Source organism: Trichoderma breve, chromosome 3 (assembly GCF_028502605.1).
Source record: "Trichoderma breve strain T069 chromosome 3, whole genome shotgun sequence".
In the NCBI taxonomy this organism is placed as follows: domain Eukaryota; kingdom Fungi; phylum Ascomycota; class Sordariomycetes; order Hypocreales; family Hypocreaceae; genus Trichoderma; species Trichoderma breve.
This window is the reverse complement of record NC_079234.1, coordinates 1,781,863-1,809,007: the sequence shown is the minus strand read 5'-3', so window position 1 is coordinate 1,809,007 and position 27,145 is coordinate 1,781,863. Positions and strand designations below refer to the sequence as shown.

Sequence of the window (27,145 nt, the reverse complement as noted above, 5' to 3'; positions counted from 1 at the left end):
AGTGCGTATATCGTTGGATCGGTTGTCTAAACGTCCGCTACGAGTTTTCTTTGTTTGTTTCCTTTGTTGGTTGCATCTCCTTTGTCTAGCAACGGGAGTTTTGCGCATGTCTGGAACGTGTTTCTTTGTACAATTATGAAGCTGTGAAGCTCTGGGAGTGGATCTCATGCATTTCGATAGCCCCATTGATGGGAAAAGACCAAAAACGGGGGGGTTGAGGAGGGGCATTCATTAATAATGGTAATTGCGCGAAGACTTTTGCAACGCGTCGCTCTGAGGATTTTAAAAGGGCTGGAATGAATGGGTTGGGAATATTGCTTGATACCATAGTGTGCTTTACCTATCAATCTGCTTTACTAGACTAAGACTCGCCTTGTTTCGCATTGCAAAGTACTAGTTAGATATCAAGCCTAGATAGATGAAAATAAATCCAGTACAGTACAATATATGCAGCATAATGCTGCTCAAGTGCATCAGGTTGGTAAAGGGTCCGACTGTTTCAGACAAGAGACAACAAGGGACTGCATACTACTAAGGTAGTCATGCTTTACTAAGAGCAGCACGATTTGTTGCGGTGAAGGCAGCGTTCCTCTCCTTTGTATGTACCTGCATGACTTGTACTCGTACATATCCACGGATGTCTTATGGTTTCATGTCACGCTGATTAACGACGTGCTGCCACGTTGAGTAAGACAACATGAAGACTAGGGCAGGGATCCATATTCTTCTGTAGCTTGAGCTGCATGCAAATCGCCTTGCAGAAGCCAGCCCTAGCTGCATATTGTACCTACGCACTACTGTAGCGAGACAGGGCACCCTGCAGAGTCGGCTTGTCGGTACTCGTACAGTACTCAAAAACAATGCAATGCTGTGCCTGGGTTCCTCGTATCTCCGCCGAGCGAGGCTCGCTATTTTGCAATTGGTTTTGTAATTCTCAGTCACAATTTCATAAGACTGTGTCTAGAGTGGTTGCTAGTACCAAGTAAGCAAGCCTGAGCGTGAAACTCAAAAGTCATGACGCCCGTATGGAGATTTCTCGCGTTCCAGAGCTCAGACCTGCGGCCCCACGCTCTGGAGCTTCTCGCTCGGAGTTGCTGGAACAGAGACACAGTTGGGTCTCGTCCAAACGACTCATCCATGCTTGCTTGCACTTGTCCCACGTTTGTGATATTCTGTGAAGCTGTTCCATCATACGAACGTCTAGTGGTAGAAAGTACTAGCATATTGTATGTATGTTATACGCTGTTGCATTGTACGAGAGAGCTCCGGCGAAAACAAAAAATCACAGCCTGACTGTCGCCCCACTGACACGAGATCCAAAGGTGTTTGTTTTTGCTGATTCAAGATTGATAAACAGGGAGCAGAGAGGGTCTCTCGCATCGTCATTTGCTCAAGCCATCCAGGCCATTCAAAGCCAGCCAGGATCATGGAGTCATCAAGGTAGCGCAATACCTTGACGCGACCAAGCTGCTTCACGCGTCTGCCAGCGCCGCCGCACTCTGCGCAGTGGCTGGTGCACCACAGCTGTGCACCCCACCATGGCGATGAGCAGCCCTGGCGAGTACCTGCTCGGTACCTGTTGACCAGCTGCCATCCCTGCAGGCCTTGCCCGATCCAGGCTGCCCAGCCTCCCAGGGATGCTTAATAGGCTGTCCAGACCCGCTGTAGCGACCCGCTGGAAACACGTCCTGAACGCGTCGCGCCGCACGTGACAGCGCTGCTCTGCTCGTTACAAAAACCTCTGGCGCCACCCGCGATGCTAGAATTGTCTTCTCTGTCAAACCACCGCGTCTGCACAGCATCTCAGAGCAATTAATTTCGCTTTTGATTTCTTCATTTCAATTTACGCGCTCTGCCCTGCTGTCTTGTCTTGCCTCGCTTCGTCTACCATCATAACCAATGGCCACCGAACTCACCCCCTCCAAGCAGGTGAGTACATCCAGTTTCACCCGGAGCCGTGATCTAAATAGAGCACGGCATCTACAATATCTAAAACAAGAGCTAACAGTTTCTTCAACAGGCTGCCTCTGCCATTGACTCGTTCAAGATTGAGTCCCCCGTCAAGAAGATCAACTTCGACGCTGCCAACAAGGAGAACCAGCCTCTCGACGAGTCCGCTCTCGAGAGCCTTGCCCAGCAGATGGACGACAACCACAAGCCTACCGAGGCCCTCAAGAAGGAGGAGGCCAAGCCCGCCGTGGCTCCTACAATTAAGCCTGATGAGATTGACGAGCCCATCCTGCAAGAGAACCCTCAGCGCTTCGTCTTGTTCCCCATCAAGTACCACGAGGTATGTGGGCAATCACCCCTCCCCTGTCGCGCGCCGACGCGTAAAGTGGCACCCCCACTATGCCACAGGGAAGCGAAAATGGAATCACCAATTGACTAACAAATTGTCAATTAGATCTGGCAAATGTACAAGAAGGCCGAAGCCTCCTTCTGGACCGCCGAAGAGATTGATCTGTCCAAGGATCTGCACGACTGGAACAACCGCCTGAACGATGACGAGAAGTACTTCATCTCTCACATCCTGGCCTTCTTTGCCGCCTCTGATGGCATTGTCAACGAGAACTTGGTCGAGCGCTTCAGCGGCGAGGTCCAGATCCCCGAGGCCCGATGCTTCTACGGCTTCCAGATCATGATGGAGAACATCCACTCCGAGACCTACTCCCTGCTCATCGACACCTACATCAAGGAGAACAGCCAGCGCAGCTATCTGTTCAACGCCATTGAGACCATTCCTTGCATTCGCAAGAAGGCCGACTGGGCCATCAAGTGGATCCAGGACAAGAACTCTTCCTTTGCCCAGCGCCTGGTTGCCTTTGCTGCCGTCGAGGGTATCTTCTTTAGCGGTGCCTTTGCCTCCATCTTCTGGCTCAAGAAGCGAGGTCTCATGCCTGGTCTGACCTTTTCCAACGAGCTCATCTCTCGTGACGAGGGTCTGCACACTGACTTTGCCTGCCTGCTGCACTCTCACCTCAAGAACCGTGCCAGCAAGGAGGTGATCCGTGACATCATCACTGATGCTGTCCGAATTGAGCAGGAGTTCTTGACCGAGGCTCTCCCTTGCGCTCTGCTTGGCATGAACTCCAACCTGATGAAGCAGTACATCGAGTTTGTTGCCGACCGTCTGCTTGTCGCTCTCGGCAACGAGAAGATCTACAAGTCTGCCAACCCCTTTGACTTCATGGAGAACATTTCTCTCGGTGGCAAGACCAACTTCTTCGAGAAGCGCGTCGCCGACTACCAGAAGGCTGGTGTCATGAACAGCACCAAGAAGGTTGTCGAGGAGGCCGGCGCTGAGTCCAAAGACGCCAACGGTGGTGACTTCTCCTTTGACGATGACTTTTAAATCATGGTCGTCATGTCTCAATTCCCCCCTCTTTTTTCTTCTGTCGCATTTTCTCTCTCATCTCTTCACTTTTCTTGCTTCACAATTGGAAGCTTGTATATTTGCAAAAAGAGCCATCCGCGGGTTGGATCGGCGAAGATGGCGTTGAAACTGGGAGACTATTCTAGAGTCTCCCGCTATATTGGTTCAGAGGTTCACACAAACACTGCGGGCGTTTAGGTTTATGCACTTGGGTTTTGTCTTATGAATGCGATGTGTTCTTTCCCACAGTGGATGATAATTGCGGATCGCGTTGGATCATGATACACTGCATGGGGTACGTAGTTATGGAATAAATAGTCCAGCAAATAGACCTGGATGAACGATTACTCAGAGTTTGCTCGTTCTTCGTGATGTGCACATTGGATGAAATTTGTAATATTCCGTAGTTAAGGAATACAGATAGGTAGCCTGGCATAGAAGGCCGGGTAAGTGAAGACTCGGAGCCTGCTCATATCTTGTGATGTGCATATACATTTTCCATTTCTAGGTTCTTCCTTTTGCGCCTTTGATATCCACAGGTTGTGTCTTCCAACGCAAATTGCAGAGTATATTCGGTGTCCGCATTCATGCCCACCATATCAAACCAAAAGCCACACTGTCTATTCAATCCCGCTTGATATTCATTTCTTGCCCTTCTTCTTCTTCTTCCCACCCCCACCACCTCCCGCCGCACCCTGCTGCTGCGTCTGCTGCGTCGGCGTCTGCTCTCCCTGCGGCGTTTCAACCGCATCAGCATCCTGCATCGTCTCCTCGGGAACGTCCTGCACGCCGGCCTGCGCCCTGCCTAGACGACCCATGGCGGCGTACATGAGGCGCGTGACCTCCGCGGCCTTTGTGGTGCGGTACTTGAGCGCGACGCCGCTGACGGGGTCGTAGGTCTTGAGGACGAGGCTGCCGCGGGGGGGTTTCGGGTCCGAGGGGGAGGAGGATTCGTCGGCGGAGGTAGAGCTGGGGTCTGCTGCTTTGCGGGGTTTGACGGGCTTGATGGAGTATTTTGCGGTGACGCGGGTCTGTTTGACGGCGGGATATTGTTAGCTGAGGCTTGGTAGAGGGAATATTGAGGGTGTAGCTTGGGGAGGGAAGATTGGAGGTAGATGAAGGGGAAGGAAACTTGCCTGAGAGGGCCGAGCCTCAAGGAGAGCGACGGAGAGGTCGAGCCATTCTTGGCTCGTTTTAAAGTATGGCATTGGGCGTTATGATTGGCGAGACTCCATGTATGTGTGTGCTTGTATCGTGTGTATTTCGAGAGCGGGGAGAGAGGAGGGAGAGGCTGTGGTTGTGATGCGATTTGATGGGGGAGTTTTGAGGCGAGGCTGTGGTTTGTGATAAAGAATGGCCATATGATATTGGATTGATGGATTTGGTGTTATTAGGTAGTGGCTGGCATTGTGGCGTTGGGAATTTTTGGTGGGGTAGCGGGGCTGATGGTACAAAGGTACAAGTCACAAGTATCATTGCCTCTTCCGGTCAGTGAGACGAATACAGACGTGTAAGTGAAAAGCTGCCTCTAGATGTACGAAGTTCTGTACAAAGAGATTGGAAATCGAGCAGCAGCATTGGAACTGGATTATAATGAAGCTTCAACACAAAAGTATCTGTATTAGATATAGTTGAAATGCCCTCCAGAATAACTTCATGGAGGAGGAGTAAGTACATCATCCTCCGCCACCTCCAACTCGTCCAAATCATCCAAACTCCCAAGACCCAAGTCATCCGTCTCGTCGTCTCCATTCTTCTGCAGCTCACCATCATCAGATCGTTCCGTCTCTTTTCCACCCACGTTCTCTTGATTTCCATTCTCAGGGTCAGGTGACTCTTCAGCCGGAAGGTCTTCAAATTCTTGTTCGTAATCTTTCCGAAACGCAAAAGAATGTTGTTTGTCATCAAAACTGATATCATTGTGATAAAAGTCTATTCTGCCGTAGCATTTCTTGCAGGTATCAAAGTCGGGACACGTCTGGCACTGGTATGAATGGCCAAAAATTGTCTATCAAGGTTTCTGTCAGCAGTGATGTGTCAAATTGGGTGGCTTTGGGTGTACTCACATTTAGACATATGTCGCAATAGGCTGTTTTTGACTTATATCTTTTACTCGGCTTATTGGCGTCGCTGCTTTTCCTCTCTGTACCGTTTGCTAAGCTGTCATCCAGGCTGGTATCCAACATGTCGATGATCTCGCTGGCAACGGCAGCGCCACAGAGCCTGGCCATCTCCACGGGAGTAAACGTCTCGACATTTTTGCCCGTTCCCATGGTAAATTTGACTGAACAATCGGCTCCTTGCTCAATGAGATATTTCACGGTTTTGACATAATCACGGGGCTCAGACTCCGAGTCAGGCCCAAGGCGCACAGTAACAGGGCGTACGGCCCAGCAAAGCGGCGTCCAGCCATCAATATCAGCTTGATTGACGTACTCCTTTCTCTTTTTTGGTGAAGAGTCCAGAAGCTCCAGGATAGCTTCAATCGTCTTCACGTTGCCGAACTGAGCGGCCCAGTGTAGAGCGTTCTTGCCGGCGCGGTCGCAGACCAAAATATCTCCCTTGTGGACAAGGGCTATTGCCTCGAAATTCTTGACGCCATTCGCGGCAGCATAGTGGATCGGGAGTCGACCTAAAGGATCAGGGTCTTGCGCGGAAGCCCCTTTATCAAGAAGAAGGTTGATGGTACTGGCGAAGCCTGCAAAAGAGGCTGCACAAATGGCATTGTAGATGTTGCATCCTCCCACGGCATTGACATCAGCTCCATTGGCGATCAACTCGGAAACAATTCCATCCATCTCGTTCTTTTTATCATCGTACAGTTCCTTCCAGGGTATACAGGCAGATTTTATCGCCGTGCTGTTGTAAGATAGCTCCTTGACCGATATGTTCGCATCAGCTCCGTGGGCAAGGAGTTTGGTTACCATTTCACGGTTCAGCGAACGACACGACACCATCAGCGCGGTCCCTTTGGTTTTCCCTTCAGCGTCTATTTTAAGATCTGGCTGTGCGAGGAGCAGGTCAGTGACATGGGCCTTGAGCGCGCGTCTCGCAGCAAGCGATAGGACTGTCCAGCCCCATTGATCTTCCGCATTGACATCGGCTCCAGCTTTGACGAGGAGCTCGATGCAGTCTTCGTTATCCTCTCCACAGGCATACAAAAGAGGTGTTCTGCCGTAGTTGTTGCGCTTCTCCAGATCAATGCTCTTGCGATGTTCTAGAATGATCTTGGTGAGCTCCTCCTCCTGCCAGGCCATGGCGAAATGCAGGGGAGTGTTTCCAGTCTCCGGATGAACCACACCAAGATTTGCACCGCCATCTGCCAAAATTCGCAGAATCTGCGGGTCTGCAGTACTCCAGGTTGAAATCGTAATTGCATTCCAGCCGCCGTTGCCGCAGTGGTACATGTTCGCCTTTCTCTCAACCAGGAGCCTCACAACCTCCGTCTTCCTCCAATCAACGGCGATATTGAGGACAGTGTGATTGTTGTAGTTTGGCTGCTCCATGTCGATACCAGCATCTAGCAGCATCCGCATGATTTCGACGTCCTCTATTGCAATTTCGACAAGCGGCTGTCCGCTTGTGGTCAAGTTGTTCAGCTGGGGCTTCCAATTCAGCAGCTCGCGGACTACCTCTACACGCAAATTCTTAATGGCATACCAGAGGGCGCTGCGGCCAAGGTTGTCTGTGCCGTTGACATCTGCCTCGTGCTCTAGAAGCCATGTCACCAGAGACAATTCTCCCGCCTCTGCGGCGTAGAGGAGCGGCGTCATAATCTCCCCGTCGGTTGCATTGATCCGAACGGGGGGTGAGTTTTTGATGAGAACTTCGAAGATAGCAAGCTTATCCTTGACTGATACCGATGATCTTACCAATTCTATAGGTAATGGCGGATTTAGCAGTTCGTGATTGGGATCTGCGTCGTGATCGAGGAGGAGGCGAACCATGTCCGCACTCGCTGCCTTGATAGCTGCAAACCAGAGTGGAGTGTCCAGATTGTTTGGTCCGCAAATGTTAGGATCTGCTTTGTTTTCGAGTAGAATCTCCACTGTCTTAAGATGGTTCCCCTCTACTGCAACGACAAGAGGAGCCCATCTATAGTTCGGTCTCTCCCCTAATCCTGAGTTTGGATCGGCTCCAAGATCTAATAGCATCTTTGCCATGGCCCAGCCACCCTCGAGGGCCGCGAAATATAGTGGTGTTTCCGGTTCCTGACTCTCCAGAAGCGAGGCATCTTTGGATATCATAAGCTTGACGCCATGCATACTACCATTGGAAGTCGCAGTCTGTACTGGCTTGTATTTGTTCAGTCTCTTCACATGGAGATTGGCCCCATGCTCTATCAGTATGTCTATTATCTGGTCGTGGCATAGACGGGAGGCCATGTAGAGCGGAGATGGAAAGAATTCGGGACCTCCATCTGTTGGGTCTAGGTCGATGCCGTCGTTCACGAGCAACGTAACTAATCGGACCATGTTAAGATATACTGCTCTCCATAGGAACCACGACGGCCAGGGTAATTTTGAGCTAAACTTTGAACCGTCAATATGCTCGTAGTCTTGATCTTGTCTTTTGGATGCGGAAATCAGCTCCTCTGCAATAGACACCGCGACATCCTCATTTGCCTCTCTAATCGCCTTGGATAGAGAGTCTAAATCTGGTGATTTTGGTGAGCTATTCTTCGCGCGGCTACCAGTTGTAGATGAGAGTGATGAATGCTGCATCTCCTTGAGAATGGTAATGGCTTCCGGCTTCAGATTCCCCAGCGCAAGAAGTGTTTCACAAGGCGAATGTAAAGCTCCAGATTCGGGACGGGAGAATGGGTTGCTCATAGCCCAGTATGCCTTTGACCATGTTGTCAATTTGCCGTCGCTAGCCATCAATTCATCTTTGATACTCTTTAAGACGACAGGATTCTCGGATAGATGATAAGGGAGAGCCTGAATAGCATAGAATATAATGTCTTGTCCATCCGAGATAAGCGGTGGCGTAATGGCTTCACCAGAAGACTCAACTCGAGACTGATACTCTTTGTTAATGGATTCTAGCCGTTGCTGAATATTGGGTGCTTTCAAGTAATTGAGTAAAAATGTCGTGATGGCGCCAGGTGATGCTGATTCCGCCCAAATGCTGCTCAACTCATTCTGCAGGTAATCCCGTAATTCTTCCTTGATACGGACCTGCCCGCTGACAGACTCTGTGATGCCGCGAAACCATAGCCGAATTTGCGATAGAAAGTCGTCTAGCTCCATAGAAGAAGGTACTTGGAAACCTTGAGTTTCTCCACGTTTGTAATGGTACAGCATCATTGCCAGTTCAGGGTAGCTTAGGGGTCGTTGCCCCTTAAAGAGCCATCCCAAAATCCAGCTGAGGCCCTCCTGATGAGCAACGTTTCGTAGAGCTTTTCTCAAAATATCAGCTGGTGTAGAAGCCAAGGTAACGGCTCGGAGGTGAGAAGAGAACTTGTGCAATGCCTTTGTTGACAGCTCTTGGGGCCAGTTAGTAATTTCCCCTATCAGTTTAAGAATCATGTCTCGGTTTTCTTTCTTCATAAGCTTCAGCTCTTCAAGCTTCGGCCTAATTTCAGTCTCGCCATGCCCACCGGGACAAAAGGTAGAGACCAGGTCATCCGGGTAATCATCCTCAGCATTCTCGTTCGACTCATCCATATCATCCGGGAGAATCCATGTGTCGACCGGGATATCTGCCCAGTGGCGTAGTTCATCATGAAGATCAAGGGATTTCCCGCATGTAACCACTACCTTGAACCGCGTTTCACTCCTGGTTGCGAAGGCGCTCAGCACATCCCAGAATGTATCTCGACTGTGTTTGTCGCATTCGTCGATATTCTGAAGTAGAAGAACCAAATTGAAGCCCATAAACTCGCGGGAAAATATTGCCAAAAGCTTGAAGAGATCCGTTTCCGTCCATGCGTGTTGAAGCACCAACTGATCTCTTATGGCTCCAGGCAATGGGTCGCCTTTCGCAATTGCAATGCCAGAAAGATATGAGACCAGGAGCAAGCTGATCATGTCCTTCATTGAAGAGCGTGTTGGGTCACGGGCAGAGAAAACAAACGAGATGGGTAAGAATACTACCCCTTCCTTCCGATTCTTTCTTTGTTTGAGCCTCCAGTCGAGGAATACCTGTTCAGCAGCTTCCGTTACCGCGTTATGATCATCACCAGAAACATATAGTATGCGCGCACCAGCAGATGCCATCCATGTTTCATATTCAGTGCTGTTAAACACCGGGTGTGAATCGTCAAGACATGTTGACGACAACGGACGATGTGCCGAAGTTACTGCCAAAAGGGATTGCTGAAAGGGAATCCAAGACTCGTGAGGGAGCCAAGCTTGGTATGTCAGTCAAACGATCTTAAATATGAGAGGTTTACTCACATTTAATGTTAGAACAAACTGTGTTATGTAAATCCCAAAATGGCTCTTTGTCTTTCTGCTTTTGTTCTCGAAGTATGATCTCGTTTGGCACCCCCATTGTCGCGGTGGCTTGATCAAATATCTACACAAAATATGAGTAAAAGACTTTCTGTCATAACGCCATATGGATACTTTACATATGATATCTTCTCCTCTTGCCCTACCACATTTGCATAAAGACTTATAACCTGGCTTCGAAGCGTTATTTTGGAAGCGATAAAAGCTTCAGTAATTTCCACTGTGCACTTTGTAAGACTACTGATTGATTCAGGTGACAAAGCTCGTTCCCATGAGGTGTCCTTTCGAGACATGAGGAAGTCGAATACTTTGGAATAGAGCAATTGTGAGTCATTTGCTCTTTGGAAGCCGCCTGCGAATATCTACTCAATTCTTGTCAGAATTTGTAGCATTGTATTAATTAAGGGGGTAATTGATAGGAGAAAGGCGACATAAAGGTTTGTTAAGAAAAAGATCCATAGACTGCGGAAGAGAAAATCGACACATACAAACTGAGCGGCGCTCATGAAAATTCCTGGCCATTCTTGCTCATTTGCGCCAGCGATGCAGATGGCCTATCACGATCAGCGCTTCTCATAGATGACCGGTTCATGAGATTATGCGCATACATACCTTTTTGACAATTAAATCCCCCAAATCGTAGGCAACAAACACCAACGCTCTTCTTGATGGCTACTCTCCATATTAGCTCAGTCGTGCAAATGATATCCGTATCAAGGCAGGGGCGTGTAATCAGACCTGTTCAGCTCTCTGCTGGAAAAATATGAGACTTTGCAGCAATTTTCGGGCAAGGCCATCAATAGACTGGCCCGTGAATTCGCCAGCCAGTAAGCTCCCTATATGGTACAGGAAAACAAATTCTCTTCGTCTGGAAGCCACTGACTCTAGAAGAAGAGTATCGAGCTTCAGCCGTTCATCCGCTTGACCAACCGGCATGACATGGACAACACTGCGAACATCTAGTTTCAGTCAATCCTAATCAAATAATAGCATCGAGGGAATTATAGCATCTATGCTACGGCTTACTCGATATCTGGAGACTTGTCTGTATCATAATCTTGTTGTGTAGAATCCTTAATAGTCATTAAGGTGAGGTCATCTCGATGGTAGCCTTCCCAAAACGTGATGGGAGATGGCTGATCATCTTCACTGGTCTCCATGATGGCGAACAAGTGATGTGGTCGGCGCGATTGTGAGCAGACCAAGTCGACCGCCGCGATGATTGATATCGATCATATGGAATCGTAAGAGGCAGTTCTATTAAAAGTACATAAATCTTGAGAAGTCTCGCTCGGTGAAGGATCAGCACGGCCCAGGGTTTACTCACTGGAGCCTCACAAACTCTTCTAACTGTTCTTAACTCTCTCTGTATGTAGCGTGCTTCTTCCACAAGCTGCGGGGTTTCGTCCACTCATCGCGGCAATATATTCCCCTCGTTGCCTCCCCGGTATATACTCGTCCCGGCTCAGTCTCTCTATGGTGCGACATTCAGCTCCTTTGGTGCCTTGGCCTCTATTTTTTCACTATGGGGTGACACCATCACACAGCTTCGCCTCACTATGTGGCCCAGAATACAGCGACAGGGATCTGTGCGAATCCAAGTTGCAGAATAAGCGGCGCTTCAACCCGCTTCTGACAAGTCAGAAAATCCTTCGGACGAACCTGCGAGCTTGGGTTTAGCACCAATATTGGCAACCGGTAGTGCATGTTTGGCTGCCGATGTGCGCTGTTTCCTCATACTGTGCTGTCACTTGAGCAGCCAGATGTCAAGCTCTCGATCATTGACCCAGTCGACCAATGTTCTCATCTAAGCTAAATAAGTCACTCCTTCAACAGGTATACTTTATTCCCATCGAAACTCAAACATTCAGTTAATTAATACACCACAAAATTCCTGTGCAACATGGACGAAAGTGAAATTTGGTTGAGTGACGGAGACGAGGGAGACTTTGATGAGGACGATGAAGAAACCTCGGATCCGACATTTTTCAATCTCGGGCTCACATACCAAGGCCAAGAGGGAGGTAAGACTGTGTATTTTATCTTTAGACGAGAGTCGACAATAACAACATATACGTCAACAGGTTTCCATGTCCGCAATCGACCAGGACAAAAGCAAAGGAAAGCAGTTTCAGCCTTCCGCGGCGGCTCGAAGAGAAGACCTGCTTTCACTGTTAGTTGCAATGCGAAAGCAATAATCCACGGGGAAATGGGTCCTTCTTCAGATAAACACGCTACCCTTCTTGTATACGAGTTCAAATTCAACTCATATAAGGGAGCGCGCATCAAAGAAGCCGACGTCTTATTCGAGTTCAACGCCATGAAAGGCAAGGCCGGCGGGCCATCAGTTCACCGAGTCGCACCATATGGGCTCCATAAGATGGAAGAAACAAGCCAATCTGAATCTTCAAAACATGGAGTAGAACTCACAGTCGGTCCAAACATTCCCGCTATCGACACAGGTTTGACACTCTACGGTGAAGCGGGCGTGGAGAAAGTTACGAAGCATCATACCGTGGTGAGTGGCGATAATCCTCAGTCGGACGATTGGGGGAATTACTTCCAGGCGCGCTTTTTTCTGTCTGAGAACAAATCACAAGCCAGCGGCATTCCTTCTAAGCTTCGTGCTTGCATTCTGCTGGAGCGAGACGACGACGAAGACTTCGTTTGTGTTCCCTATCTGAAAGTAACACCAAACTTTACAACTATGGTGACCTCTTTGTTCTCTTCTAGAGAGCCCGATGATCCCATTATATTTAGCGTGGACGAGCCTCCTCTCAATGAATTAGATACGGGAGTCGATATTGATGTCGATAATCTAGGAGCAATCGACTTGGATCAGCTTTGGGACTGCACTACATACAACGAGTACGGGCAATCTATCAAGCGATCTGGGTCGGAGAGTGCTGAGCGTACTCAAGAATAAGACAGTGCAGAAAGCAATCGAATAGCAAGAACAATGACGACTAGCGCTGTCTCTATTATTGCCAGTTTCAAGATTCCTTGATATTGTTCAACTTGTCATAGTTACTCATACCACCAAGAGTGAGTAAATGTTCTTGACACTGTATTTTGGTGGGATGTATTCAGCTCCCAGCCGTTCTGCCGGGATCACTGCAGCAGGGTGTTAATAACATGTAATTAATCCCTGTTATATCACGCAGCCCTCTCCTGTCAGCCAATCTATTGAGCCTCATGTTTATTAACCCCCGCTTTCAAAGCACCTAAATAAATCACAAGCACCGGCTGGAAGGACACCAAACTCAACTCAGGATAGAAGACTAGGCAGCTGCCGTCTTTTGTGTCCCCCAATAGTTTTTCTTAATGTCGAATATTTCTCTTGAACATCATACGTCTAATCTTTTAACCTCTTGTGGTTTATTTTAGTCTAGTTCGTCGCCTTTTAGGTTACCTTGGAATTGGGGGTGATTTTATCCCTTTTCTCTACGTCTCCGGTCTTCAACGTGCAGCAGTCTGTGGCACAGGGGCGCGAATTCTCTGCTGCGAATCATGGCAAACTATGATGATGATGAAATTTCAGAAGCGGGCTCTGTTACACTAGACAACTTACAATACGATGAGATACTTGACCTTGATCCCGAGGACATCGACAGGCATCCGTTTGAGGAAAAAAGTGAAGAGGCTCAGTTCAGAGAGCAAACATGGGAACAACAGTGGAAGGAAGTTGTCAGATCTCTTGTGTCCGGCGAGGCACGGCGGGATACATCCGAGCCAGGACAAGGCCGCTTACTTGAAGAATATAAGAAGAAGGCACTGACGAGTCGAGACGCTCGTGAGAGGACAACGCCGACGTTTCTTCACATCTTGGCAAAGAGGCGAGATACTGATGACTTTGGAAACCTGCCGGGAGATACACTGTCAAAGATTCTCAAGTATCTTCTTGAGTTTCAGGACAGTGCTTTGGTAGAGAGTGGTCTCAGCAAACCAAAGGATGACCCGATTCTGCGGGTAGCGATGGAGTTCAATAACACCAAGTTCATCGAATCCGTCACCGAATGTTCCAGTGAGATTCCGGGAAAATTAGATGAACTACTTAATGCGACGGATCACGATGGGATGAATTGCCTTCACTACGCTTTCAAGGAACAGCTGCCAAAGGCTCTAGGAACCCACCAAGGGATTAAGCAGAGTTCGGCCATTGCACCAGAACGACCGAATTTACGTGTAACGATTAAGACAATCCATGGCTTTGTCAAAGAGGCAAAACCTGAGACAATAGCCGCAAGGGACAATTACGGCAACACTCCCATACACTATGCCATGGATTACAATAACTGTCGACTCCAAGTAAAGCAATACAACAACATAGTTCAATACCTGGTTCTAACAGGCGATAAGATACTGAAGAGGAACCCGGATCAGCAGTTCAACTTGAACAACGAGTCCCCATATTTGTACTATCTAAGGACGCGAGAAAGATGGTTAAAGCAAAATAGAAGAGCCGCCGCCGCAACAGGACCAGCGACTACCTCTTCAGAAAGAGGTGGCAACCGTACTGGCAGAGAAAAACCGCCTATTAGGACAGGCGCCCTGTATGAGTCTAGAAAGGAGTCAAAAGATGACTATTCGACAGGGGAGTATCAGAAAAAAATGCTCCCGCCAAAGCCAGGGACGACTGAGCCATCAAGAACGAAAATGGGCCCTCCACCTCCGCTTGACAAAGGTCGGACATTGTATACCACAGCCCAGGAAGCCAAAGATGGAACAGAAGCTTCAGATTATGACCCAAAGCAGTCTCGTCGTCCTTCTGTGCATATTTCAGAGAACCAACCCATTCATGCAACCCCGGCCACTCCTACATCCTTGGATAATCCTCTTCCCAAGTCTCTTACGCGCACTCGAACACAGAATTACGACCAGGCTAGCGATTCCGGTCAGACAAAAGCTCCAGCCAGCGTCAAGCTAGACGAAGATAAATCCAATCCAAGCAAAACTTCTCTAGACTCGGATACGGCAGCAAGCAAAATCGGGGAATTTGTCAAAGTTCATTATATACGCACCAGAACAGATATGGAAGCAAAGGAATTACTTTATGGTAAAGTAGCTTCAGGTAGGTCTGCGACAATTCGACCTCTCAAGGGAATCCTCATCTATCTTACTCAGTCGTCTTAAAATGAGATGTCTTCTGGCTACCCATACTTACACACTGCTTTTACAATAATTTGTATCTGGCTGACGTTCTTGCTACGCTAGACAAAAACTTGTATTTCGACGCATCTCACCTCGCGGGAAAGACTGTAGATCAAGTCGTAGACCTGATCGAGAAGCTTTCCAAGGCGGGCGGGTTTGAGGACACTCTATCCTACGTCAATTTGCCGATATTAACGACAATTCACGAAAAGTCAAGCGCATCCAAGTCAGACAACAGAGGATACAGTTCAAACGAGAAAAGACAACGCGGAGGGGCTCATCAAGAAAATCCCAAGTTGGGGCGCAGTGCTCTAATAAGTGTATTTGACAAACTGGTGTCAGTCAACATTCGACACATACTCCGGCTGCAGGTGGACGACAGAGAAGGTCTACCTCACACCGATGCTGCAATCGAACGAGCTATACGAGGTCAGGATTCGTTTGGTCTCGGTAATTCCAGGAAAGAGGAAATTAAGATAGAATCCTGGTACGTTAATATCGCCTTGCGGTTCCAACGAGACCAATATATCTCTCAGTCTAGTAACCGACGTAATTCTGACTGTTGAACAGGGACTGGAGAAAGCCAGACCTAAGCATGGACGTTATATCCTTTGCAGCACCAGATGCTACTCACATCAACCTCTACTGGAGTGGAAACCAGACGATTCTCAAAGGCTGGGGCTACCCAGAAGGTATTGCAAGAGATGCAACATCCAATGGCAAGTTAAGGAGGGTGACGCTCCATGCCTTTCCGGTATGTCTCACATTCAAAATCTACGCCTTATTATCAAGGGACATATTTCGAATCTCAGAGCATAAGCTAACAATAACTTTAGGGTTTCGAAAGTCGCGATAGAATGATGAAAATGATAGAAACCTTCGAAACCGAGATCACTGACCGCACAAAAGGAAGGGTCAAAATCGAGAAGAGGATACATTCTGGCACGGTTACATCCAGTATCAAGTCGGACGATGATTTGGACCCGTCAGAGATTGGAACATCAGACGGCCCTCCACAGCAGGTCTGGGTTGAGAGAATGGAGGATTTCAGAAGCTCTCTAATCTCTGTTCACCGACTTCTGGGCGGCAAGATTAAAATACCGCCCGTAAAGGCATGTATAAAGCTGTCATCTTGAGCTTTCCACTCCCGTCACTTACTACAGAAGATAAATACTTACACTTCTTTATAGGTTGCATTAATAGACGATGGCGTCGATCTACTAAACTTGGATACGTACAACATTGTTCAGGCTACTGGTCTGAGCTATTGCCCACCAGATGGGAAAACGGAACGGCCGTGGCATCAGTCCACCAACGGTCACGGCACAGTCATGGCCAACATGATTGTGCGCATCAATCCTTGGGTTTCGCTCGATGTTATGAAGATACATGAAAGCACTAGCCACAGCCCTGGAAGCAAAACACGGACCATATACGCAGAGAGCGCTGCGAGAGCCATTGAAGGCGCCATCATTCGCAAGGCCGACATCATATCCATGTCGTGGACTATTCGGAAATTGGCGAAAAAGATAGGCAGTGTACCTAATGCCCTGGATGTCGGAACCGACGAAGAGCACAAGAGATCACCCGAGGAGGTGGCCATGGATGCGCTTCAAAAGGCAATCGAAAAGGCCAAGTCTCGCAACATCCTCATGTTCTGCTCCGCCGCCGACGACATCCAACTCCTCGGCAGGGAATCACTTCCTTTCAGCGCAGCATCGGACTGTATTCTTCGTATTGGCGCCGCGCTGCCCAAGGGCCAAAGAGATCCAACTTCCGAAGATTTTAACACAATAAGCTACTTCTTCCCCGGAAACCAGGTGGCAGAGGCAAGGAATCCTCGGTCATCAAAACCCGTCGAATATCATGATGGATCTTCCGTTTCCACTGCATTAGCTGCAGGACTTGCATCACTAATAATTTACTGCACAAATGTCGTAAAAACCTACTACGACGATTCGAGGCCCTTTACTGACTGGGCGTTGAAGTTGCGGAACCACAAGAACATGCGGACCGCATTCGATAACATAAATTCTCCGGATTATGACGACAAAAAATTTCTACCTGTCTGGAAGACGTTTGGGGATGCTACAGAGCGAATCAATAATGCTCAAGGGGAGAAGAAGAAGATTGTGGAGTTGGAGAATCTGGTGAGAATTCTTTGTCATAAACTTGAGGCAGAGTAAGGCAAGGGGAACAAAACTAAAGCAAGACACGCAATATATGTAACTAGCGAGTATACATATAACCTGGAATATTAAAGCATAATTGTTCTCAATGGAACAACTAAAATAAATGGCTTCTTCGAGACCAATTTCGTCTCCTGTATCTTGAAGTGCTGGGCTCTATGACTCTGTTGACATATGTGCGAAGCTGACAGTCTCCGCCGTTGCGACGAAATCATAACTGCACTTATGAAAGTGAGACGCTAGTATGCATGCTTGTTCTTTCCGAAATGTTTCACTCTCTTATGGCTAGTTTAGTAACACAAGTGGATTCATCTAGACTATGAGAAGTACGAGAAACGAGCCTGTTTCATTGAGACTTGGCCAGTTATGTACATGTAGTTCTCGGTTAAAGACTACGACCTTTACAGCGAGTCTTTTGACAGCGAGTCTTATCCATAAAAGCATTTGCCATCGTAGTGAAGAGCCAGGTAGCAGTTTTCTTATCCTTGTCAGTCCCCGTGAAAATCACCCCGTCGCGCACTGGGAAAATCAGCCCGTGTAGCTTCCTAGCCAGGTTTTTGAGTTCAACAAAGTCGGGAGAGAATTCACCCAGAATCCCCTCGAAGCCTTGCGGGCTCATGTCGGTTGTTACTGCCTTCTCGACGGCGGAAAAGTCCAGGACCGGTGAGCACCAATTATGGAGCCGAGATTTCTCTGGCAATCCCTTCAAGATCTCCCGGGAATAGTCATGCTCTCTATCATTGGCAATGGCTAGCCACAAAAAAACATAGAACAAAGACTCCAGGTCGTGTCGATACGTGTGTTCTTCCCCACGAAGAACACCGATGGCCATGAACCCATCCGACCCAACCCGCTGCCCAACAGGGTGACCTTTCTTGACTTTCAGCGCCGAGTCAAAGTCGATCAGGATGCCCATGGGGTTACCCCAGCAGCTCTGGGGACTGATGACCAAATTCTTGATGGCAATGTCCCGATGAATCATTCTTCCATCCTCAGTAGAGAGACTGAATTGCCTTGACGAGGTCGCCTAAGACCTCAAGAAGCTCACTGATCGACACATACTTTCTGATCGGACGGCCGAGAGGGCTAGTGGCGAAGCACGACAAGGTTCGATTGACAAATGATCGAGGGAACTGCAGTGGCTGGCGAAGGTCGGCAATGCTGACTAGGTCTTGATGGCCGAGGAGCTTGATGATACCCTTGACTCCGCGCTTGTGTGCTAGCCAAATCATCAGAGGCTCGGTAGTTGTGTTGTCGGCTCTCCAAGAAAACTTGACAACAATATCTGGCTCGTCGGTTGTCGATTTCGAGGCGGCGAAGCATGTCGTTCCCAGCCCAACCAAGTAACCTGGGGCTGCAATCATCTCTGGTCGGAGATACATCTTGTTGTCTTTATCAGAAGAAACGCTTTCATCAGAAGAAATGCTCTCATCAGAAGAAATGTCTTCGCCAAAAAAAAAAAAAAGTTTTCACTCAAAGAAACATAGCTGTCCAATCCGGGCCCGAGACCCTTTACAAACGTGTTGACTCCGGACTCTTTGTCATTCATCATACCGTAGCCCGCCAGGATACGCAACAGTTCTTGAGGGTTCTGATCCAGGTCAATCAGTTCGCTGCTGTAGGCGCCCGCGCGGTCAAACACCCAAAGCTCCAGAGTGGTCCATGAAGGATGAAAGCATGTAAGAAGTATCGAGTTGGCTGAGCCTTGAACACTTGCAGAGCACGCGCAGCAAAGGGTAGTAAGCCGCTATCGTAACTCGCCGCGGGAGCACCGCCATGATGATATTCGCCATACACGCGGGTACTGCCTGCGGCGGTCGAGCCATCTTCCGTTTCGAGATAGATGCTGGCACTGAAGCGCGACTTTGGCGTGGTGATGGACTCGCGGCAGAAGTGAATGTTGGAATTGGCGGTGAAGAAGCGACTGCAAAGAATCAATCCAGTCCATCAAGGTGCCCAAGTGGACAATATTGAAGATGTTTGTGGACAGCTTGTTGACGATGTCGGCCGACTTGGCATCATCGATGATATTCTGGACTGTGTCAGACTTCTTGAAATGCTTAGCCAAGAAGCCATCCACGCCACGGAAGACATTGTCGTTCAATTTCAACTCGCCCCGGAGCGATTCAAGGGCAGTCTTAAAATCGGACAGCGTATTGGTAGGGGGTTCAGCGATACAGTATCGCGAGAGACTGGTCAAGTGGTTCTCCATATTACCTAAGGGTTGGTGATGATGCTCTCACGTTTGATGAATAGTGTTGAATTGCAGTTGATAAGAAACGAATTAAAGAGACGAGAAGATTCGACGCTTGCTTCGAAAGAACAAAGGGGAGGTTGGACAGCTTTGACCACATATGTCACGGAGTCACGACCAACATAACTGCGTGCGCATCGACTACTAGTCTCTCTCACTCAATTATATTTCCTCGGCTTAAGTCTTTAAATGCTTTACCATTCATTGAGCTCTATTCTTATTTCTTTGCCGATGATGTTGCGTGTAGCAGTCGTGATTGCGCATAAGATGCTATAATACGCAAATAATACAACTATGTTGTCACTCTTCTGGCACAAAGCGTTTCCAAAACTGCCGGTTGATTCGAGATCGTTCTCTTAATCGTGCGGTAACTTGCATTATCTGCTCTTTTGCTCTTGTCAGATGTTTTAGAAGATTTTGGGCGCTGGTTGAACATCACTCACCGTTAACTTGATCACTCTCAAACTCACGAATAGTAGCCAATGCTTTTCCAGTGAATTTAAGCTTTTGCCGATGTTTGAAAAACATCTCCATCCACAAAAGCCGATGCTCGTATCCACGACTACTGGCACTCAGCACTGCCTCCACTATCTCATCCGTGATTACAAGATGAACTCCTCCCTCCTGAATAAGAAATTCAACGAACTCCTCGCAGTCATCAATGTATTTTATCGCAGTTATCATTGCATCATCTGGAATATAAAACGAATTTCCCAGATTTTGGAAAATGACGGAAATATTTTCTCTAGCTCGACGATAATTTATCGTTCCATAATGCAACACATACGATGTGATGGCAACAGTGGGTTTGTCACCTCGGTGCCGAAGTAACGGTTCAAAGAATTCTCTGCCTTGCTCCCGATACATTGCAACTTCCAGTACTTTTGTCGTGATCTTGATCCTGCAACTTTGATGTTGGCACAATAGTTGAATAATCTCTATGCCTTGTTGTTCATTATACATCGCAGCAAGTATTATGTTTTCGTGTATCAAGATTTTGCCCCTTTGATAACTCAGGAGTAGTTTGACGAGTTCGCTGCCTTGGTCCACGTTTTCTGCCGCGCTTTTCATTACAAGTTCTGTAATTGCTATCTGACCTCTTCTCTGGTCTAGCAGAAACGGCAAAATTCCCATTCCAGTGGAACTTGATACTGCGGCATTTACAATTTTTTCATCCACTGTAACTTGATTTCCATACTTCGCTAGAATTGATGGCATAAACGGAGTTTCGCATCCTTCTTTTTTCCTTAGGAGTTTTTGGATATATGTAGTTCGAGTCTGTAGATGCACGTGGTCAAGAAGTGATAGCACTGTCTCTTGGTCGGTCCGATTTTCGTAAACTGCGAGATCCATATCCTCTGTGGTTACAATTGCACCAGCCTTTAGCAACATATTCACCATTTCACTCTTAGTTTTCCCGTTAATAAGAAGTGACCCAAGAGCCATACTGAGTGGGGATACGACGCTCTCGCGTTGTGACGAGCCACCCTTGGGAGGAGGATTCAGGTCTTGTTTGATATTGAAAGCAGACCCTCTCAAGGTTGGATAGACTTTACGTATCCCCAAAGCATATTCCACCAATATTGGAAGGCCTAATTCCGCAGCAACATGCAAATAATTGATCCCCGGCTGATGTCTTAACGTCGATTGCCGCAGGGATCTCGAGTTTGCCACAAAGAACGGAATCTGTGGCTTACGGATTTTGAACCTCTCCCCTGCCTCACGTACATGTTCCGGCCAATATACCATCGCATAATAGAGAAAGTGAGTTGATGACGTGTTGCCACTGTGGAATCGTTTAATCAAATTATCGATACAGCACGAGGCAGCATCAGCATGTGCTTCGATTCTTTCAATGAAGAAGCCCGAGCCGGAGCCGGTTAAGAAATCTCTTACGGATTGGTGAAGCAATTGCACATTTTCGTCATAAACCACGACCAGGAGACGGCAGGATGCAATTTGATCACGAATGTACTGCAGACGAGTATCCAGATCCGGTTCATCTTGGTGTAACTGACAAGCTTCGGAGAGCTCTAGCACGCTTAGTGCTCTAAACGATATAGCAACAAAGCTTAGGATGCGTTGAATTGCCATACGCTCGCCGGTTTCGCTTTCAATGGCCGTCTCGAGGAGGCTTTTATAGATCGAGGTAAGTCCTTTCGGTATACCTCGTAGGAACGGAATAGCGTCTTTAGACGGCTTGCGCCTTAGTTCTTCACAGGCTAATCCAACCCACAAAAAGGTTCCTTCAGTTTTATCTCTCAGCAAATCTGTAATTTCCCTCTTAACTTTATCTGTGTAGTGTTTTTTCTTGGCAAGGTCGTCGACTCTTTCTGTGATGCATCTGTTGATGTCTTGTCTCGCTTCATCAAAGGAAGCCAAGTCCGCATTCATGAAGTCTTGCAAATATTCATTGATTTCAGGATATGGTCGGCTTGTGATTAAGATAGAGAGATTCGGTGTAGTATTCCCTTGGGAAAGAAAGGTTTCGTGCAGTTGATATAGCAGAATATCTTTGGAGTCATTATCACATTCATCCAGTGCGTCAATAATACAATATTTCCGACCAGTCTCCTGGTCCGCAGCTGCGGCAATGAAAATGGTCCATAGATAATCGAATGATGTAAACAATTGATCTCCTCGCTCCTTATATTTGGGTAAAATGTAATTGGAGAGAAGATTCCTATGCCTCTGAACAAGCTGATAGAGGAGACCCCGGATGATTGACGTCGCTGTGTTTCGTTTTTCGAAGCTGGCGTCACAGAAAAAATAGGCTAGTGTCATATTCTCCATTGCATCAAAAGCAGTCGATAGTTCCTCCGCGAGATAGATGGCCATGGTGGATTTCCCTGTTCCAGGATTCCCATGGAGCCACAAGATGCCGTTTGGCCGAGACTTCTGTTCCGTCTCCTCCAGGCGAAGCCAATCATTCAATTCCTTTGTATTGAGAATCCATTCGCAAGTCCCACCTGCACGCTTTCCTTTCTTGCGTTTCAACATGTCTCTGTCTTCGGATGGATCAGTCAAAAAGAGTGCCTTTATGCACTTTTCGACTGCTTCCTTAGAATCCGGCTGTGCGTTCGACGTAATATTAACGTTTCCTCCGACAATTAAAGGCCCCTGTCCAGAGTGTTGGACACCTGAGCCTTGGAATATAGTTTGGGTAGAATTAGGAGCACTGGTAGCAGCCTTTGCATCTAATGGGGTTATATATGGTCGCGAATTGGTATTAAGAAGAGGCTTTTCGCCAAATTGCGGCTCGCCGTCTATCGGATCCATGACTAACGTCAGATTTCGTCAAAGTTTTGCAGTTAGTCGACGAATTATTGTGTAAAATAGGACCGCAACAGAAGATGTTGTATTCTACCAAAGTTTGGGTAAGAGGGGAAAGCAGCGAGGTTATCTCATGCCCTCTATCCATATGCGCCCAACTGGGTTATTGGGCATCAAGACGGCATCGATGAGGCTGAATGTTGGGCCTTGATTGGCACAATATGAGAGTACATACATGTACATATACCTAATTAAGTACATGCCGTGATGTACATATACATATAGTATAGGTCCGAAAATGACAGGAATGTGTACTGAACGACGAAGAGGAATATAAGTTGTAGTATTCTGTCTGAAAGAAGAATATGCATGAACACATACATCTTTACACACAGAATATCAATGTGTGTACAGTCAACATTGATCCGCTTGGCATTCTCGCCTTTGGCTGTTCTCAAGTAACTGTCACCCTGATTCTTGCTTACATTGATTGAACATCACCGCAAGCCACTGCACATGAATCGTGACTTTTGCCCTGCGTAAAATAACAGAATCCATTATAATAAGAGACTAGTTGACTATAAAGATCTAGCATAAACATGTATGTATAATGCATGTATGATACGTCAATGATGTGATGTTAATACTTGATTCAGCGTGATCGTTAGTAAAAGTCGTCGCCATATCCCAGCTCTTACTTAGACCTCAACACATGTACATACATCTCGTCAGCTGATATTTATGTCGCCTCCAGCTAACTAATTTCCCGATCCTGAATGCTGAATACATACTCCATAAATTGAGAAATGTCATTTGACACCGTCCCAGTATCTCTTTGTGGTTCCCGGCGTCCCAATGTCACCAGCGTCGCAATGCCACCAGCGTCGCAATGCGTCCCGGCCTCGTCGACACCAACATGCTGACGGACACAGGTACTTTCCGATACTTGAAGCTCAAACCTCCGGAGCTGGCCAACGACTTGAAGGGTGAAGTAGGAATACAGCAATTTCAGTGAGCCGGTTAAGTTTACAATAGAGGGACACTAGGCCTTCTCATCCAATATTGCATGATTCAGCCACGCTCGCTCGTGCATACTAACGCTTTTAGAAGAGCTACAGGCTCTCTCCCCGGTCTTTTTTGCACATTAAAATGCTTTAGGGTCTTTCTAACCCGCTTGAGCGCTTGGGAAAGAGTACCTTTGCAGCATTGATCCAACTTCGTTGATGAACGGCATCTCAAACTGTCCGGCAACTTTACTAAGCAGGTTCGGACGACTCTGCAGCGCACAGTACACAATACCCAAAGGAGCCAAAATAACCAAAACGTCGCTGAGATTTTCAGTCCTCATGCAGTGGTAAAGATAAGGGAAGATGTTGGCAGCTTCCAGCGCGGGCTGCAGCGTAAACACAACCGGATCAGGCTGGAGGAGGGGAGATTGGGGATTCGCTCTAGTCATGTTCATGATATAGTCCATTTCGACTATTGAAAGAGGCCCTGTCCAGCGTCTGCCGTCCTGTATCGCGTCTCGAAGTTGTGATAGATAGAGAAGCGCAGCATTGTATGTGAAGATCTCAGTTGCTTGCTTAAGGTTGCAGAAAGCCAGCGTTTCTGCACCGTGATTCTTTGAGTCTGTCGTGTTGGTCGAAATCCCAGTGGCCAGATGAGGATTCGCTTCATCCCACTTGCGGCGCCAGATGCGCAGTTGATTGGAAAGTCGAGCGATTTGGCACATTGGTGAAGGATGGGAGTCGGACACTATGTTTGGCGGAGAGGAGAAACAATCTTCTGCTTGGCCTGGTATGTCACACAGTATGTCCAAAAGCTCATCTGATGAGTCTTTCCCAGAGATCTCAAACGGTATCGTCTTCCATTCAGGCTCTTCGAGAAAACATCGTCTCCGCAGCGCAAAGGACTTGCAGACTAGAATTCCCCGGCTTCGTCGAAAAGCGGTCAGCAGCGGCTCCTGCTGAAAGTGCCGTGGACCACAGCGCTTCAGAATCTGTATGACACCATCGTGATGCTTCATGTAAGGGTTATCATCCAGTGCAGTCTGTCAAGGCGGTGTCAACAATACAGTCCATATTCAGAGCTGGCGATTTTGCGTAGGTACTCACCGCGATGAGGCCCAAGATTAAAACGGCGCTCGTCGTCCTTCCTATCTCTTGTTTGTCGTCACTCTCAAGGATCGTCTTCACTGCGTGAAGGCTCTTCCCGTACAGTATTCTTCCGTCCGTCTCCAACTTCTTCTCCTGCTTCTTCACACCAAAATACGCGTAAGCAAGCGCCAAGCTACAATCATAGTCCAGCGGCCCTAACGCATCTTGTTTGGTCAGTGAGATCATCGGCCTCCAGCAATGAGCCCAGCTGCAGTTCTCAAAGAGATAGGTGAAGCATATGTGGTCCTTGAAGGCCACAAGGCTCAGCTGGCGTGACGGATCCGCGGTGAAGTGCGGGATTCTGGCCAGTCGATGTCTTCCCGGCCCCTCCATCACGATGCTCATATTCTGCATCCGCAGGGGCAGGTCGTAACCCTTGCATCTGTATCCAGCCTTGATGCATCTCTGGCACGCCGGAGTCCCTTTGTCTATAGTAAACAAAACCTCGAGTCAATAAGTGTCCAGCCAACAAAAACTATCTCGTAAAGTGTCGGGGGACTTGCCACACTTAACCCGTCTCTTCCGACATGTCAGACAGTAGCCACTGGTCGGTGGAGCTCCCATGATACTCCGAGGTGAAAGTAGATGAGAGCAATGCAACTCGAGGGAACTTTCCCAAACGATGGTCTGTATATTAATAATAAGAAAAACAACTGACGTGTGGAGAGGCGGCTGGAGGCTTTTAATCTACTCCTTACTAGGTAAGCACCTTGATATTGATGTAGGTACAAGTATGTAGTTGTAATTCCGATCCATCATCTTCAATCAATGTTATTTAAGCTCAGAGCAACTAACTGTAAGGAGGCTTATTAGCTGAGGCATTACCAATCAGTAAGAAGAGCGCTACTTTAGCTCTCCTGCATCTTGACGAAACTTTCCTAAACGGGATGACTACCTGACTAGGCCACCCATGTCAACGGTATATACATACGTGCGTACGTATATAAGTTATATGTATATAACTATATCAAAGTTCCCAACTGCTTGGTGCTATCAATGCTTACTCTCAAGGTAGCTACTTTCCTCATTAATTCAGATACAACCAGAGAGTGTTCCAATTCGACCCCCATCACCATCACACCATGCGGTCCACAGTGCTTGGCAGACCATTCGTCTCCCTAGCCTTTGCCACAGCTGCAGCAGCTCTTACAAGCTGGGACGACTGGAGCCACGGCCGCGTGGCCCTGCAGGATGTGAGCATTCATTTCCGCTATGCTGGGTCAGGTCCCCCATTGCTGCTTGTCCACGGGAACCCTCAATTCAGCCTCACCTGGCGCGAGGTTGGGCCGTTGCTCGCCGAGAATTTCACCGTCATCGCCCCAGATAATCGCGGTGCCGGAGATTCTTCGATCCCGCCGGATGGCAACTACAGCTCTTCGGTATCGGCAGACGACCTCAAAGGCGTGCTGGATTCTCTCAACATCACTTCCGCCTACGTCTTCTCCCACGACAAGGGCGTCGGCGCCGCCACCGCCCTAGCCATCAAGTATCCGTCGCTCGTGAAGAAGCTCGGCGTCGGCGAGTATGCATATCCAGGTTACGGATACGAGACAGCGGCTAATCCTGCGCCCTACTGGGACTTGTACGGAAACCCTCAGCTGGCATTCTTCCAGGTTCCTGATCTTGCCGAGTTTCTTATATCGGGCAAAGAAAAGCTGTTTCTGGAGTGGTACTTTTACCACGGGAGCTATTCAGGCGCTTCGTCTATTCCTGAGGACATTGTCAATCAATACACATCTTCAATCGCCAAACCTGGCTTCTTGCGGGCTATGCTGGGGCCCTTTACTTCCCAGACAGTGGCTACGGATGCCGCCTTCTTCAAAGGCGCTTTTGGGAAGCAGAAGCTCAGCATGCCCTTGCTAGCTTTAGGAGGGGAAGCTTCTTTTGGAATCCCTTCGGTTCTTAAGCAGATCTTTGGCCCGGCATCTGACAATCTGGAGGTTGATGTTGTACCCAAAGCAGGACACTGGATTGGTGCGTATTACATAGACCTTGACCCTCCTAATTCCCGGGGGCTCCTGTTTGTGTTCGTGAAACTAATCTCAATATAGCCGACGAGAATCCCAAATGGCTAGCGAAAAGAATCAACAAGTTTTTCTCAGAAGGCTCTAGCCGGTTGCCGGCCGCGGACTTGTCATGGTTCGAAAATAAGGTGACGCTCTCGGTAGGATATTTTGGAACTTATCATAATTTTGCACTTGCCTCTCAGGAGTGATTTCTTGTTCACCAAGGAGAGGAAAGTAATGGATAGATTCTATAGTATATGTATCTAGATACCTCGTGAGCATATC

The 27,145-nt window shown here is 47.9% G+C and overlaps 8 protein-coding genes across 8 annotated transcripts; 4 read left to right on the top strand and 4 right to left on the bottom strand.

Moving 5' to 3' along the window:
• Positions 1-1,899: 1,899 nt before the first annotated feature.
• On the top strand, positions 1,900-3,352 carry T069G_04981 (ribonucleotide reductase, small chain domain-containing protein; the record flags this gene model as incomplete). The annotated part of the gene is made up of 3 exons (XM_056172191.1): positions 1,900-1,929; positions 2,021-2,290; positions 2,405-3,352. 3 exons carry the CDS (start codon positions 1,900-1,902, stop codon positions 3,350-3,352), a joined length of 1,248 nt encoding a protein of 415 aa, XP_056029049.1.
• A 662-nt stretch (positions 3,353-4,014) lies between these two features.
• T069G_04980 (ankyrin repeats (3 copies) domain-containing protein) lies at positions 4,015-10,991 on the bottom strand (the record flags this gene model as incomplete). The annotated part of the gene is made up of 9 exons (XM_056172190.1): positions 4,015-4,404; positions 5,049-5,381; positions 5,440-9,728; positions 9,775-9,895; positions 9,951-10,193; positions 10,320-10,385; positions 10,444-10,503; positions 10,570-10,780; positions 10,858-10,991. 9 exons carry the CDS (start codon positions 10,989-10,991, stop codon positions 4,015-4,017), a joined length of 5,847 nt encoding a protein of 1,948 aa, XP_056029048.1.
• A 743-nt stretch (positions 10,992-11,734) lies between these two features.
• T069G_04979 (uncharacterized protein) lies at positions 11,735-12,757 on the top strand (the record flags this gene model as incomplete). The annotated part of the gene is made up of 2 exons (XM_056172189.1): positions 11,735-11,855; positions 11,940-12,757. 2 exons carry the CDS (start codon positions 11,735-11,737, stop codon positions 12,755-12,757), a joined length of 939 nt encoding a protein of 312 aa, XP_056029047.1.
• A 584-nt stretch (positions 12,758-13,341) lies between these two features.
• T069G_04978 (subtilase family domain-containing protein) lies at positions 13,342-17,168 on the top strand (the record flags this gene model as incomplete). The annotated part of the gene is made up of 5 exons (XM_056172188.1): positions 13,342-14,902; positions 15,046-15,469; positions 15,553-15,736; positions 15,819-16,094; positions 16,173-17,168. 5 exons carry the CDS (start codon positions 13,342-13,344, stop codon positions 17,166-17,168), a joined length of 3,441 nt encoding a protein of 1,146 aa, XP_056029046.1.
• A 388-nt stretch (positions 17,169-17,556) lies between these two features.
• Positions 17,557-19,383, bottom strand: T069G_04977 (uncharacterized protein; the record flags this gene model as incomplete). Its single annotated transcript, XM_056172187.1, has 5 exons — positions 17,557-18,184; positions 18,234-18,615; positions 18,681-18,762; positions 18,804-19,095; positions 19,160-19,383. 5 exons carry the CDS (start codon positions 19,381-19,383, stop codon positions 17,557-17,559), a joined length of 1,608 nt encoding a protein of 535 aa, XP_056029045.1.
• A 1,577-nt stretch (positions 19,384-20,960) lies between these two features.
• T069G_04976 (NACHT domain-containing protein) lies at positions 20,961-22,704 on the bottom strand (the record flags this gene model as incomplete). The annotated part of the gene is made up of 3 exons (XM_056172186.1): positions 20,961-21,017; positions 21,154-21,896; positions 21,993-22,704. The coding sequence occupies 3 exons, from the start codon at positions 22,702-22,704 to the stop codon at positions 20,961-20,963; spliced, it is 1,512 nt and encodes a 503-aa protein (XP_056029044.1).
• Positions 22,705-23,863: 1,159 nt separating this feature from the next.
• On the bottom strand, positions 23,864-25,418 carry T069G_04975 (fungal zn(2)-Cys(6) binuclear cluster domain-containing protein; the record flags this gene model as incomplete). Its single annotated transcript, XM_056172185.1, has 3 exons — positions 23,864-24,748; positions 24,813-25,282; positions 25,358-25,418. 3 exons carry the CDS (start codon positions 25,416-25,418, stop codon positions 23,864-23,866), a joined length of 1,416 nt encoding a protein of 471 aa, XP_056029043.1.
• Positions 25,419-25,936: 518 nt separating this feature from the next.
• On the top strand, positions 25,937-27,069 carry T069G_04974 (alpha/beta hydrolase fold domain-containing protein; the record flags this gene model as incomplete). Its single annotated transcript, XM_056172184.1, has 2 exons — positions 25,937-26,828; positions 26,906-27,069. The coding sequence occupies 2 exons, from the start codon at positions 25,937-25,939 to the stop codon at positions 27,067-27,069; spliced, it is 1,056 nt and encodes a 351-aa protein (XP_056029042.1).
• Positions 27,070-27,145: the final 76 nt, after the last annotated feature.